The following is a 15,873-nucleotide window of genomic DNA, read 5'->3' as shown; positions in this document are numbered from 1 at the left end:
CTGCATGGTGCTTGACAGAATTTTGTTTCCTTCCCTGTGCCTCTCAGCCATCTGCCATGCTGGCACAGATGCTTTGGTTTTGAAAGGTCGCAGATTTCCCACTTACTTCATACACTGGGAGTAGTCGTGTATTGCCTTTTTAGTTGCCTTTAGTTTCAACCCAGGTGAGCAGCAAACAGGAGGAATGGCATTGCCTGTCTTCCCCTTAGTCTGTGATCACTAATAATCTATTTCTGTTTTCCTGTTGTTTGATATTGAACTATTAATTGTAGTAAAAGTCTCCACTTGTAGTCATAAATAATTAGCATCTTGTTCTAGTGGTAGTTGGATTCTTCAGTTTGTTTACCTCTATTACCCTTTCCAGTTAGTGCATCCCACTCAGCTGCAATACGAGAGGAATTTTAGTATTGGGGTGTCTCAGCAAATTTCTTGTGCTTCATGTATGCATTACACTTGCCTGATAAGAGATAAATTGGGACCCTGGTGATTCTGAGTGCTTACGCTTCCCCTGAGTTTGGGAGTTGAAGTCTTCCTCTGGAAATTCTTTTATTTTTTTCGCCCCCTCCCCCCTGCACTTCACAAAGAACTGTACATGGAAGAAGATCTGTGCCCCTAGTTCCAAAACCAGACTGCAGTGACCCCAGAGTGAGGGCCCTGACTAGGCCAGCTTTATCTGTCTCTGTTAATGCTATCTACTGATGGTTTTATGTGTGTGGACTCAGGCTGTGTTTATTTCCACATCTCGTCTTGTGGTGAATGTGGTTCTGTAGCTGTTTGATCTTTAGAGCTTTGAGGGTTTGTTTACATCTGCATTTCCAGTTTCAGGTGCTTCATGACAAGGCAGGCTCCTCTTGGTAACTACTGAAAACAGGCTCAGCAGTTACAAGCACTGAGCAAACAAGTCCTTCTTGCAGCTTTCTTAAATATATAGCAGTGAAGTGGCCAGGATGGAGACAGAAACCTTCTGTCTCATGCTCCGAGGGTCTTGCCACCAGTCAGAGATCTGTTGAGTGGGATCCGTTTCCCTGTGGCCCATTCTGTAAAGAGGAATCCTCAGAGATGTTCTGGGGTAGGAAACTCTTCTGTGCTTCAGTACATCTCAAACTGTCTGATTTTTCTGTTTGGGGAACCCTCTTACAGTGTCACTCTGTAGATAAAGGCTTTCTCAGTGGAGTGAACTAATATCAGCACATAGTAAATGTCAGCAATCACATAAATATATGTTGATACTCTAAGGTTGAGTATATTATGTTGTGAATCTGTATTGCATTTGAGAGTTCAGCTCATTATTGTATAGAGGGAAACTTACTTTTAATTTAGAGTGATTTATTTCTGTTTGGCAAAGTTCACTTTGACATGTGTTAATTATATTCAGCCATGCCCAAGTAATGTTTGTATTTCTAAAAGGTAGACAAGAAAAAGGATGTACTTTAGGATTGAAGTAGGTAGAGCATGTAAGTAGGAACAGTTAATTATTGTTTATTAAAATTAAACAAAAATTTTTTTTAACCTTGTTGCTTGTTTAATGTGATGCGTGATACTGGAGTAGCATGTGAAAATGAATGCTCCAGTTTGACACTAAAAATACTGAAACATTTGGGATATTTGTTAATTAACTGTGCACGCTAATTTTGATGTTAGTAAAGAAGGGACAACTTTGGTATTATGCATGCACTGCTGCATGCATCTTTGGAATTCAGCTGAGAGTTTTTTAACAAGTCTAGCATGTACAGCTGTTAAATATTCAGTTGGTGGTTTTTTTTGTTGCTTTTTTTTGGTTTGGTTTTTTTTTTCTCTCTTGCTTTCTACAAATTCTAGATGCCCTTTTTTATGGTGTCAGTTACCATTTGCAATCTTAAATTGAGGATTTTTACAGATTTCCTCATATCTCACCAGTTTGGCAGATTGATTTCTGATCATCCATGTGGATTTAGAGAATATTGTTGATTACACACTGTAGCCATCTTTCAAGGACAGAAAATGATGAAATGCTTCTTTGAGGGAAGGACAGTGTCACTATATATACACTGACAAGTTGTATTTCCTGCCTGAATTTCTGTCTCTGTCAACATCCTACCTATTCAGGGTAAGATTACAAGTTTTGGTAAACATAAAAGTCAGAAGTTTGGACAAGTGAGAATTGGACACAGAGGCCTAAAATTATTTGGGTTTGGGGTTTTCTGTATTCCAGTTTTCCTGATGGTCTCTTTGCAGTGATTTTTTTCAGTAAGAAATGAATGTATTTACTGAGGCTTAAAGTGATGGAACTAATTTATTTGTTTTGAGAAGAAGGCTGTGTTCTGAATACTTGGAAGGTGTATTTACTTAAAATGTCACCATTGTGTCAGTAATTATTTTTCTTCAGCTGGGAATAACTTCTGTATAAGATGCTGTTCGTGCATTCCAGTTTGATCTAAAGACACATTAGAAATTACCTCACTGCATCTTTAGACTGTTTCAGTACGTGGTCATAGTATTTGGCTTTATAAATGTGACCCATTTCCCTTGAAATTTTGATTTATTAGCTTGAGAATTGAAAGAGAGTCAATTTACACCTTGTGTGAGTGATCCTGCTTCTCAGGTGCTACTAAGATAAAATACTGTCTGTCTTTGTATGCTGGATATGCCTTCGTGTGATGCAAATGAGATGGGGATAACGTATCTCAGAAAAGGTTGTATAATCCTTTATATGGCTGCCTTATAGGCTGTTTTTTTTCTACACATTCTGTAGTCTTAGCCAGAAAAGACCTTTTTATTTCTTCTTTGTTAGCTTTTTAAAGAGCCTAGTTCATTGTTACATTAAAATAAGGCCAGACTGTTCCAGAAAAGCCTTTTTTCTCTGCAATAGCAGATATTTCACAGGGCAGTTACTAAGTGATTGTGACTGGGTAACTAAAACTGGGGAAAGCAGATGACCCTATTAGAGAAATTTCCCTGTTTTTAAGTGAGTCCAGCTATTATTAGAGCATTTGGAATATCCTGTTAGTGTCTCAGGAAGATTTTAGGGATTAATAACTCTGTTTTTTTGCTCTGGCTTATGTCAGTAGTTACTGAAAAGCCCTAAAAATCACATGATAGCTGTTGAATCAGTAAAATTAGGTAACATCAATCCATTTTCTAATCAGCATATATCTGTCTAGCTGAACTGCTATATCAGGTATCACTTTTCTTGGTAGATGAACTGAAAGTTGAACATTTGCTAAGTGCAGCTGAAGCAGGTGCTGCTTAGCACAGGCTTTCTCCTTGTTGTGACTGAGGTACTGAGAGAAAAGTCCTCTGGCTGGTCTGGTGGTGGGGGTGGTTGGTTGGTTTGGGACTTGGGGTTTGTTTGGTTGTTTTAGTTTTGTTTTTTAAATACAGATGTAGGCTCTGAAAAAGGTAGTGTGGGAAACACATCTACAATGAGACTTTCATTTACATAATTTAATTGTGAAGCGTTCTGTATGTTAAAAACACATGAACCAAAATAGTTAAAAAAGATAGCAAATCTGGATGCCAGTCCCATGCCCCATTTCTTTCAAAATCATTTTAATTTGGGTAGTGAACACAACATAAAGATAGAAATTGATTGCTCATACCAACTTTAAAATGGCTTGAATGATTTTTCCAGAATAGATAGTAGAATATATCAATTTTCTCTTGTGTTCACAATTTTTCACCTATGAGGACGGTGTTCAGAACTTAGACCATACCTACAGATAGTCAAGATGGCTATTCGTTATTTCTAGTTTAGCTTGCAATTGCCCACAACTGTCTTGTAACGATTTTCAGCTTGTACAATAAAGGTCTGTAAATTGATCAGAAGATTAAAAATTAGAGGGGCTTTAGAGAGCATGAAGGCTGGATATGTTCACTTTTTTAGTTGCTATTTTAGGCTGATACAAGGGGAAGCTATTGCTTTGAGACTACTTTAAATTGGAAATAATATTATTTACAAACATTAATGCTACTGACTGATTTTTCATAATTCTGTTACTGCATGTTAAGCTGTCCATGATTCATGTAGTTTTATATAGTGCCATCTGATTTTTCTTGGATGCTTTCATTTCTCAGAAAGAAGGGTTAAATACAATATTAAAAACAAGGTATGCATTTTACAGTGCACTTAAGCATCTGTTGTATGTCCTTGCAATTGCATAGAGCAGGAAATGATGCTTTGAGGTACTTTGTGCAGGAACCTTGTATGAAAAATTCCCCAGGGAAATGATGCTTGAATCATTTTTAGTAGCCTGGGGTTCTTCAGTCCTTGAACTCAATTGTATGCATTCTGACTTTGATTTTGAGGACTGAGTCTATAGAGAAATAAACAGACACATCTTGAGGAAGGACTATGGCACAATGATCTTTGCTTTATTAGATCTTATAAAAAAATGAAGCATTCATGTTTCATCTCTTGTAATGAATGAAAAGGACTCTACCCAAAAGACAGATTCCCTTATGGATATGAGATACTTATATATTTGTAACTTGATACTTGATTTGCAAGGAAATCCATGTAGAGACTTTGCCTTCAGGTGTGTGTAATTGCCTAAACACCTTGTGCTGAGCATCATCTGTTTCTTACTTGCTCTCTTGCACCCTTATTTTGTTTATGTTTTTGAGAACTTTTCTTGTTCCTTTTTAAAGCTTTTTCTGGCAAGGGATATTCTGATGTGTGTGCTGTGGTTGGAAGTGTCACAGGGTTACTCAACAGATGTTGACTCTTTATAAATCAGATTCTTGCTTGTTCATAGTGGTGGCTGAGAGTTGCTGTCTCACATTTATTACTGATACTGGCTTTTTCTGTTACCCTGTTGACAGGCCTTGCAGAGGATCCAAGGTTGGCATGATGGTCACCTTTCCCTTTTGACGTGTTCTTTCAAGAAATAATTATTTGGCTGTGGGTTCATGAGTAACTTACAGTTCAGTAATTTGTGAATGCGAAAAGTTTAAATTACAAGGAAGTTAGAGGTTCTTTTGCTACACTGAAATGCTGAAACTCCTGTTTCTAAAAGCTACTTAAGTTCTCTGAATGGCTCTATTTTGAACTGAGGTTACAGTACTTCTGTATGTAAATTATACTCATCAGTTGTTACACATACTAAAATTACCTTTTGGCTAATTAAGGAGGTTTTTGTTAGAAAAGAGATGGAAGTATATTGAAGACTTATATTTTTTCAGTGCTACATTTAAACCTGCTGTCTACCTGTTTCCAACTATGAGTATTTGCTTATGAACATTTTTCAATATCTGTGGTTGTTGGATCATTTTAAACTTTGCATCATGCGTTGCATATAAAAATCTGAGAGGAGAAACAAAAGATTTCAAGGGAATTTTAAATAGTTGGGTTGCTGTGAGTCACTTGATGGAGGAAATCACTGTAATTTTTTAGAGGCCAGTGATATTTTTTTTTACTAGGAGCAATTTCTTTTGCCAGTTTACTAGGATCAAAATGTTCTTACTGGCTCCAGTTTCTGCTTGTGTCCTGAGATTGAAAGCCTGAAAAGCGACATTTATTTGTGCAGAACTGATAAAATGCTCTTGTGTTCAGAAGCTGAACAGAGTGGTTAAGAACACCTCAATAACAAGCTCCATCCTTAGGCTAAAGGATTATGTAAATTTTACCCTAATCTTTGCATTGTTTGAACTTCAAACTCAAGCCTCTCATCTTGGCAGTTGGCAGTGCTCACTAATTTTTCGTTTATTAGTCATCTAATTGTAGAGCCTTCTCAGTTTCACACTAACACTTGAAAATATGAATGAGGATGATAAATGAGGACAGACTAGGCTGAGGTATAGTCCTTGATACTTATAACTCTTCTTTCCAAAATCTGCTAATTCTTCCAGGCTGTTTGGAAGAGCAGGCTGTCAGCCTGCTCTGGATTCTCCATATTTTCTTGTTCCTGCAGCAGCTCCATTTCTTGGCTTGGCTGTAGTGTCTGTTTGGATGTTTTTTTTCTTGCTGAAAACAGGGTTGTTGGAGGTAGGGAGGCTGGTCTTTAGAGCACTTGCTAGTATTTTCTGGTTCTCCCTGTTGGACAAGCAAGATGAGGGTTTCTGAGGATAAACTGTAGCATCTGTGGACAAATGTGTTGTGGTTTACATACCTGAATGCAAAATGTTGTTCTGGTGGATTAACTCTCACCAAGGAACTGCAGTATTTTCCTTGTAGTAATATGTGTTGTTCTTGCTGTGGTTAGAGTGGAAATGCTCAATCTTCTCTGTAGATGTTGGTTGGAGTTGGCTGAGCCCACCTTGCCAGCTAACACTGCAGTTTGAGATTGTAGCTCTAAGACTGAAGCAAAAGAGATTATTTTGGAATAGGACAGGGAGAAAACCAAGCAGTAAATTCTGACACGGATCAGCCAGTTGCTGAGCCACAGCAGCAGAGCTACTGGAGGACAAGAAGACTATTATTTCTGTTTGAATACCCTTTGAATAGGCTATAGGCTCTGGTATCTAAATTTGTTTCACGCATCGTTGAACTAGAATCTTTAGAGAAGGGTCATAGGATTTTGCATGCCTTCTTTGTGTTTCCTGTGTTTGAGTGCTGGTGTGGCACTCATTTTGAAAGTTGAAATGGAAGATTTTATGTAAGGCTGAGAAAGTAAATATTTTAATATGTTGCTTGAGTCATAGGTGTATAAAATTACCCGTAAGAAAAAACCCACCCAAGACTGCTTATTTCTGCACGAGAGGAAGGATTGCAGTTGGACTGTAAAAGGAAAGGAGATTTTTTTTACTTTTGTGTTTAGAATTTGCATACTGAAATGTTCAGAGAAAATAGCTAAGAGTGGAAAAGCAAAGATGAAGTCACAGATATGACTAGAGTAAAATGTCTTACTGGAGAAGTCTAACCAACTGCATGATCTGTTTTACTTGTATTAATTGAGGATATGCTAGTCAAGAAAATCATCCCTGAATTGTGTGGGAAGAAGAACTTTGTTTTGTACTTGTGTATGTGAGATACATACAGCCAGCAATGGGGTCCCAGAAGTCACATGTCTATTTCTAAATAGAAGGCAAATGAAACATGCAAGCAGGATGCATTTTTTGCGGTTCCTTCAAGTCTTTCATTGTTACTGATTTTTTTAATATCTAACCTCATTTAAAATTTAAATGTTATTCTGTATGCAATATGACCAGATGTCAGTGGTGTAAGGGGTGCTGCTTTAGTGTACACATTTGAAAATACTAGTGATCATCAAGCTCATTTGGTTATGGGGGGAGAAATTCTATTTTCAAGTGTAGAGGAATGTATAGGAATTCTTATTCTTGTTTTCTTTTTATTTTTCAATAATCCAAATAATAACTCCTCTGCATATGTTCTTCTATTTCAGACATCAAAAAATAAAGATGGAAAAGAGCAGAGTGAAGCTATATCACCATCGGAGGAGGAAGAAACTTTTTCTTGGCCTGGTCCTAAAACTGTTGTGCTAAGGAGGACATCTCAGGGTTTTGGCTTCACCTTAAGACACTTCATAGTCTACCCTCCGGAATCTGCAGTTCAGTTTTCTTTTAAAGTAAGTGGAAATAACAATAAAGTTCTTTATATAAAGCTGTACCTTTTAGGGTGAAATATCTATAAACTCATTTAATTTCAAGTAAGCTGGATTTGTCTTACACAGATGGAAGATCCCTTGTAATGCTCATGGCATTGTTTAATAGCTGTTTGCTGATCTGTTCCAATAAGATGGAATTGACTGAGTATGTCAGTTGAAAATACTTGTATCATGGGTGAGAACAGTGGTTACTGCAGAACAGGAAAGCATTTCTCTCTGTACAGATTCTTCTATTACCCAAAATCAGCATCATGAATTAGTCTGTACCTCTTCTGAAGTGTAGACTTGAAGGGTATGAAGTTTGGGTTTCGTTGCTGTTGTCCCCTCCTCAACTGAAGTTTTTCACACTGTCACATTAAGAGATGAAGAATGTTTGCTTTAGTTTCTAACTGAGTAGCCTAAACATAGTGTACATTAAACAAATTGTGTTTCTCTGTTACATTCTTTCTGCTGAAGAGAGGATCTGCAGTTCTCTGTTAGTCAAGAGACAAATACATACAAGATATATGCAGACCTACATTAAAGTATTTAAGAAAGTACATATTTTTTAATTTAAAGCAAGAATACCTTAATGTTAAATAGCTAAGTGTGTACTCTTTTGTGACTGAAGCTTTTCAAAGTTCCTGTAATATGGGGTATTGAGAAAAAGTGCATTTAATAATGAGAGGAATTTGGAAATTGAGAGAGGGTGTTCAGAGTTCAAATAACATTTGCTCATTTTAAAGGCATCAAGTGTAATAGTTTTCATGAGCCATGCTACCCCTCAGCTTTGCTTTTGCTTTTCCAGTTAGGAAGAAGAATAAATTCTTACCAAGCTGGGTAATGGGTATTGAAGCTTTCTGGAAAGAGCATGAAGTTAATTGACTCATCTCTGCAGGTGTCTTTCAGTAAAGTTGTCTGCCTTGGTGGCTGTAAGATTTCTTTTGAAATAGAAAAAGCTTTGCAGAAGAAAGTTGGCACATTTTTCCAGTTTACTGCAGCTATTCAGCCTTCACTTGAATGCCCAAACTTTTTCCTTGACAAGGAGTGACTGAAGTTACATGGAAGTGAAACTGTTAGCAGTATCAGGTGATCCCAACATTTCTGTTGTTGAGCACAGGTAATAGCAGTCTCTGGTTGAATTCAGTGTGAAACAGAGGCAGGAGGGTGGGGAAGCCTTAGCTTTGGGCACAGCAAATGACACGCACTTGTTAGCGTCTCTCAACAAGAGCCCCTATTCGTGCTGAGGGTGAAAATAAACAGCAGGAGCAGGATTAGCCTCCTTAACTAAGAAGTGACTGGATATGTTCTGGAAAAAAGCCATTACTAGATGTCTCTGAGGAGTCAATATGTTTTTCACATGCAGAAGGAGACAGGCACAAGGGAAGGGCATTACAAAAAAAGAAATGTCAGACCTTCCTCTGTTGTTCATATCTATGTTTTCTGAGAGACCTAAGCAGTTCATAGTGAGCTCAACACCTGTAAATCTCAAGACTTGCCTTGAAGCTCTTAACTCCCTCTTTTTCTGCAAGACAGATCTTCATGACTTCTCAATTTTTTTCTGTTCTTTCTCTGACATGTTAGCTTCTGTTTCATTCATTCCTATTTGTCTGATTTTGAGAAGGAAGTAATGATGTGATTGGATACTCTAACACCTTTATTTGTGGATTCAGTTACAAATAAAGGTGGTAAGATTCATTTGGACAGAGCCCTTGTCCTGAACAGTTATATTAACCTGAACAGTTACATTAATTAACCTGAATTCTCTTAGATCTTTCAAATTATTACTTATGAGTCTTCATAAGATGGCTTTTGTTAGAAATCTATGTACTTAAGTTATAGTATAAAAGAATGAAACTCACCTATTGTCAGCCTGATCCTAATGTGAGGCAAATCTGATTTCTTAGCTGTTCAATAGGATCTTCCATCAGATAAGGTTACCTACCAGCTAATTACAGTCTCTGTCATTGATTGTAAGCTCAAGTATCATTCCTCTCTCTTTCCTCATTGATCCAAATTATAAGTGTCTCAGAAATCACAGATGTTTCATTTTGTACTCCTCAAAGGAAGTATAACAATGATTAATATGATTTGGTTTTCTGAGTTTTTTTTAAATCTTGTAGTAGTCTTGTCCCTCCTTCACACTTGAGGATGCATCCACTGCTGATGTAAGACAGATAACAGCTGGATGTTGAAGATGCCCTTGACATACCAGCTGGAGTCACTCAATCCTTGGCCTGTTTCTCAGAGCCACAGCCTTTGTTACCACAAATGGCAGTGTGATGCTGTTGCTTTCCCTTTAGATCAGAGTCTTTATTGTTTACCCCAGGGTAAAAAGCATCCTAGATCCTTTAATTTTATTGGGTTTTAATTTCCCCCCTGCCCCTCCCCCCCCCCCCCCATAAGCTTGCCCTATGATCTCTTAAATTTTGCTACAAATCACCATAAACTAGGAAAGGTAGTGAAGAGAATGAAAAATATCAAAAAGTGCTTTCCTTTGAGCAGTCTTTTCACATTCTTTGTATATATATGTTTTTGATTTTTTTAATACCTGCTTGTAGGTTCCAGTTTAGAGATACTGGTGAAAATGTGTCCATTCAAAGTTCTGCTCCTGTTACTTGTGTTTTGTGTGTTTGAAAATTTGTTAATGGGTCAGGTGGAATCCTCTGGGAAGAGGAGGACAAGATTCTTCACAAGGGGGAACAGTGGCATCTCTAGGACATAGAAGGTAATATTCTTAGCCTGCAGGGTGTGGTAAAGATCACACCACAGCTGCATATTCCATGGGAATTGGAATAAAAGCTTTCTGTACGCTGGAGGATGCTGCTGCTTGGAAAGCCACTCAGGTGAATTTTCTTGGAAGCAAAGAACTGCATGCCAGAGGATGTATTGAGTGAAGAAGAGTGGTCATTACTTTATAAAACATATGAGAACCTGTACTCTGTTTAAGTGTGTTTCAGATTTTGAGAAGATCAGCATTCTAGTTAGTCTAATAAAACTTCTGTTCAGTTGGAAAGCCTTTTTTGTTTATTGTCCTTAAGAACTCTCACTGCAAGGAAGGAGATCTAGGCAGATCTGCCTCCAAGACCTGGCTGACTGCTTTGAGTCCCAAAACATACTTGTCTTGACATATAAACTTGTAATAGTACTTCAGGACTTCAGGTGAATTTTTGTAGTTGTGGGTTTTTTTGTTGTGTTTGTTTGTTTGTTTGAGTTTGGGTCTGTTTGTTTGTTTGTTTTTTGTGACATCCTTTTCCCATGGGAAAACGATCGATTATGATCAATTCAGGGAAGTGTCTCTGCATATTTTAAAATGGAATGCTAGTATGTTGTACTTAAAATATTAATATTTTTATTATATAAAAGATGTATAATCTTCTAACATATAATTCATTTAGCATTCCATATGTATGTAGGTAGTGCAGCTCTAGGTCAAATTCAGGTTATTTTGTTAAATTCTACTATCTTTTCATGGTTCCTGCATAAAACAGATATTTAGTACAAATCAAGGGTCTCTCATTATAATTGGCCTTAATTAACTAACCTAAAACACTGTCATAGGTTATGGAAAAAATTGTTGTCTGGTCACTCTCTTGGAAGGGACAGCCCTATGTGAAGGATGACCTTGGAAATTGAGGATGTGGTTTGACACATTTCATTTTGGCAGAAGTCCTTGACTGTGCTTTTGTGGGGACGCACACCAAACTGGGGCAAGCTGCACATTCAGGAATAACCCATTTAGGTATTGTGTTTGCTTCCCATGCCTCCTTTCCCTTAAAAAAGTGAATAAGGAATGTGTGAAAGATTTTGTAAGCTAGCATTGCAAAAAGCAAGTGTTGCATAATGCCTTTAACACCAGGTGCTTATTAGGATTTGTTAGAAGCACACTGTTTTTGTATGTGACATTTGTTCTTCCAAGTTCATTTGTCTGAGAAGCAAGTGCTAAAATTTTCTCCTCAGGAATGGATGCAGCATATACTGACATCTTGCCATGTGTAAGGGGTGAATGTAGGAGGGAAATCTGGTTTCAAAACACTTGTGTTGCAAAGCATTCATTCCATTTTTCAAAGCCTGACCTCATTGGTTTGATACCATGAAAAGCTAATGTTTTGCAGCTGTCTCTGGTAACAGAACTTTGCATGACCAGCGACAAAACAGAAAAAACCCACTGCAGTATTTCATAAATCATGACATTTCTGCATTAGCTAAATTTTCCGTTCAAAAATGTTTGTTACATAGTTTGTTTTATATCAAACCAAATAGCCTCCAATATGTGTAACCCAGATTTTTCAGACTTCGAGTTCTAGTGTTTCAAGTCCTAAAGATGTTTTTTCACTTGACAGATAGGGCCACAACTCAAAACAAGCAAAAATTACCAGTGTCTAATTCTGAGCTGCTGACTGTAGTTCAAAACCAACTGACTGTTAGAGGGCTTCAAGAGTAAGCTATCGTTGTAGTTACTCTAGCTTCTAGTGTGCCATTTATTCAAAGTATAGAGCAAGACAGGACTGTCCAACATAGAGATACACTGTTTGGGCAGCAATGACAATTATCATGGCTTTTAAAAAGTAGAATATATGCTAGATATTGTTTTGTATTTTGGGTTTGGGGGGAGTACTTTCATTCCTTAGTTCTTTGTTCCTTGAAGTTATCTTTCTCTAATATCTTTCAAAGCTCCAGCAGAACTTCTGTATGCCTTGTAAGAAGTTTCTTGCTGAAAGGACAGACTTGTCTCTTTGTTACCATTATAGGGTTCATATCTGGGCCTTACTTCCTCTCTTTCTTCAAGTCTTTCTCTCTTGAATGGATTACTCAGGTCATTGTGTAGTTAGTTACTATAAACTTATTTAATTTGAAAGACATAGTGATTTTCCTTTAAATACAAAATACCTAGAAATTTTGAATTAGTCCATTTAAAAGTAGGAGGAAATAGCCATGTGAAAATTATTTCTGTGGTCATTTCATTGCTCCTTCTTTCCTTCAGGACAACACTGTTCTAATTTGCTGAGGAGAATAGTTAGAAATATTTTTCAAATACTACCTATTAGTCTCAGAAACTGTATTTGATTTAGTATTTTTTACCGTAGGAAGGCTACAGTTTAGGAAGCAAGCCAGTGTTTTCCTAGGAAGATAATTTTGGTTCTTAGAACTTTGTAGACGAGGTTAACCTTGATCTTCATACCAAAATATTGACAAGAATGTAACATAAATAATACATTTTTTTTTTTAGTGTAAGCATGCATTTCCCCCTAGTACTTTGCAGTTGTGGGATCAGTGAGCAGGATACTCTTCAGGGTTGTTAATGAGCTGTGTTAGGGGTACATATTTTCCTGCAGCAGTAGTAGTACTGAAAGCAAAACAAACTTGATTCAAATTTCAGGGACCATATTCAGACATTGCTTACAAAATATTTTCTATCTCTTGCATATGTAGCTTTGAATTGTGAGGTGATTAAAGTGTAACATTTCCTGCCTGGCTTTCAGGGTGAAACATGCTTGCAACAATACACAGTGCAGTGTGAGGCTTCATGGTAGTTCTGTCATGGGGTTTGGTACATTTGTTTTCACATAACCCTGTTCATACTGTTTCTGTGGGAATGTTTCGTAGGATTGTGCTCAGTTGTTTTTGAAATAGCTATTACTCTGCATTCTCAGAATAAAAGCCTTAATTCTCTTAAGTTGAAGAGCTGTGGAGAAAATGGGAGGTACCAAAATACAGACTTAACCTTACCAGTTCACGTCAAGTCCTTTTATCTTAGAGATGCCTATGCATTTTTTTCCATTTATTGAATTTTTAATATGCACTCTTTCTTCCTCTTTAGGATGAAGAGAATGGGAATAGACAAGGTATGTCTTGTTTTTACTCTCTTATAGATCCAGTATATTGAATGCTTCAGCTGTGTAATAGACATGAATTGCTGCCTAAGAGCTTGAAATTTAAAATTACTTCAGAGTGAGCCTCAAGCTCATTGATCACTCACTTAATTCTAGGTTATGCCAGTCAGTTCCCTTCCATTTTCATAGCTTTCTCCTTCTCACATTGCCTTTGTCTGCTTTCTTTTTTCATTCACACATGACCTTATTTTTTACAAATTTATGCTTAATCTCCATTGTAGTTAATTGAAGTTCCTTTTTGGTATTTATCTATTTTCTCATTCATGCTTCCTTTTTGCTGATATCTTACTATTGCCTTGAAAGAGTGAAGAATGTGTTGATTTAAGGAAGCTGGTTTTCAGATTGGGAACCCAGTCCCACTTTGTTTCCCCAGCCTGCCGTGATGGTGAGGTCCAGGGCCCGTGGGGTTATGTGCACTGAGTGCCCTGTGCAGGGTTCCCCTGGTGCTCTGCCTGCCAGGGGACAGCGTGGGCTGAGTGCTGCTTCTGGGGCGGGTTCTCCTTTGCAGCAAAGCCTGGTACCTCCTTTCAGGCTACCTTTAAATACCTCCTGTAGTTGGAAGACAAAGAATATGTCTGAATTCTTGTTTCCATTTATTTTGTGTAGCTGTGATACAGTAGAAGCGTTCTGGGAAATATGAATTTATTTGAACTTTCTTGCTTTTCTCTTGGAAGCAGGTGGATTCATCCATTTCATCCTCCTAGTTTTACTCAGCTGTCATCACGTGTGTGTTAAACAGTGGAAAGTTGATATCTTCCTACTTCTTGTCACTCCCCAAAACTTGAAGGATCCTTTATCTGTTTTGACATACAAAATTAAATGCAAGGAAGGGAAGGGAGTTGATCTTCTGTGCCAAACCAGTGTGGAAGACACCACTTGTGATCTAGAGAAAAAAGTTCTGTGGTGGTCTTGTTTCCACAGGGAGAACTGGGGCAGCTAAAGATGTCATGTAGGTCTGTTTATCTAAAATGTTACCTATTTTTCAGCAGAAAAGCAGCAGTGAAAAAAATATTTATTTGGTTCACCATGGGACCTGTGAAGGTGGAAACAAGATTACTTTCTGGAAATTTTTGTGTAGCTTCTAAACTCATGAATCATACCTCAACTACTGCTTATTTATAGCACAATAAAATATTGAAATACAGATCAGAGACCACAAACGCCCTGAAAGTTAACAGCATTCTCCTAAAGGAGGGAAGGTTGGTCTTGTTCCCCTGGAATGAGAAGAAAAAACTGAGGCAGAAGATGTAGATGTTTGGGAAACTTAACCTGCCAATTTTGTGTATTAAACGTTTAAAAACCAGCAAAATGGGGCAAAGTGTGTTGGACACTGTTCTCCAGTGTTTGACATGATCTTCGGGGGCATAGGGGGGATGAATCTGCATTTACAGTGCTGCAGGTCGTTCCTGTTCGCAAATGAGGGGAGGTAGGCAGCTCGTGAGGAGAGGATGAGGAAGGAGGCAGGTCTCACCTTGCATGTTGTCGGGAGCGGTGTAGGTGAGCAGCAGCAGGAGGGCCGGAGTCGTGTGGGGTTATCGCAGGGAGCGCCGGGCGGCGCGTGCGGGGCCGGGCGCTGGAGACACCTGCTGGCGGCTCCGTGCATTGCAGCCACATTGGGAACCCGGCCGCTGTGGAGCCGAAATGGAAACACCCTATTGAGAAACGCTTTTTTTTTTGACGTTTGCACATGATAATTCACTTAATTCGCTTGTTCTTTCCTCTCTGAAAGACGAAGCTAAGGGGATCCAAGCGTTTTGTTTTTGTGAAGCAGTATGTGACAGTGCAGAAGTCTTTTTTTGTATCACTTTTCACTGTAAATTTATAATTGCCTGCCTTTTATGTTTTGCCCTAGTCATAGATTAAGCTTACCCGTTAAAAATTAGGGTTTCATATCAAATTCAGCATTTATATATTTGATTAGGTGAGTGTAGATAAAAGCATCTCTACTGCTATTATGCTTCACTGAGAGCACTTGAATATTTTTTTCCAAAGGATCAGAGCACCTAATTAAGTCTAGAGGGCAGAAGATAAAGGCATGTACTCTGTTTGATGTATTCTAACAGTGAAAGAAATATTTTCATATATTTTAGGTTTTGGTATAGAATTTTAGTATATAGTTAGATCAGGTTCCTCCTGGCTTGCATTAATCTTCATTTTGATAAGCAGTAAGGTTTCAAAACCTTGATAATGGAAGGTGTAATGCAAATTCGTCCTCTTTAGACCTCTTAACTAGGAATGACACTAGAGGGAGATGATGGCCTAAAAGCAAGATTGGGTTGTCAGACAAAGGAGTTAAGATGCTGTGGCCAGGAGACACCTCATGGTCAACACCAGGGACAGAAGGGGACCACCTCAGCTGTATGAACGAGAGTGAGCCTACAGGACAGTAGCACGGACACCTTTTATAGGAGCTCACTGAAGCCCCTGCACGCTCACACAGAGGGGTGTGATATATCACA

The 15,873-nt window shown here is 38.1% G+C and overlaps 1 protein-coding gene and 1 long non-coding RNA gene across 13 annotated transcripts in view; one reads left to right on the top strand and one right to left on the bottom strand.

Moving 5' to 3' along the window:
* ARHGAP21 (Rho GTPase activating protein 21) overlaps positions 1-15,873 on the top strand; it is a 111,576-nt gene that overhangs the window by 38,361 nt on the left and 57,342 nt on the right. For all 12 annotated transcript variants that reach the window (XM_086861178.1, XM_086861144.1, XM_086861173.1 and 9 more), the window contains 2 exons: positions 7,320-7,502; positions 13,342-13,366. In XM_086861178.1, coding sequence (XP_086717304.1) covers positions 7,320-7,502; positions 13,342-13,366 — 208 coding nt within the window. The remainder of the gene's footprint in view (positions 1-7,319; positions 7,503-13,341; positions 13,367-15,873) is intronic.
* On the bottom strand, positions 4,332-14,962 carry LOC111924134 (uncharacterized). Its single transcript, XR_015278892.1, has 4 exons — positions 14,886-14,962; positions 7,809-7,888; positions 6,087-6,274; positions 4,332-6,010 (listed from the first exon to the last, which is right to left on the bottom strand). It is a non-coding gene; the product is annotated as an uncharacterized LOC111924134 (long non-coding RNA).

This window comes from Cyanistes caeruleus, chromosome 1, assembly GCF_971803275.1.
Source record: "Cyanistes caeruleus chromosome 1, bCyaCae1.hap1.1, whole genome shotgun sequence".
Classification (NCBI taxonomy): domain Eukaryota; kingdom Metazoa; phylum Chordata; class Aves; order Passeriformes; family Paridae; genus Cyanistes; species Cyanistes caeruleus.
This window is presented reverse-complemented; position numbering and strand designations above follow the sequence as displayed.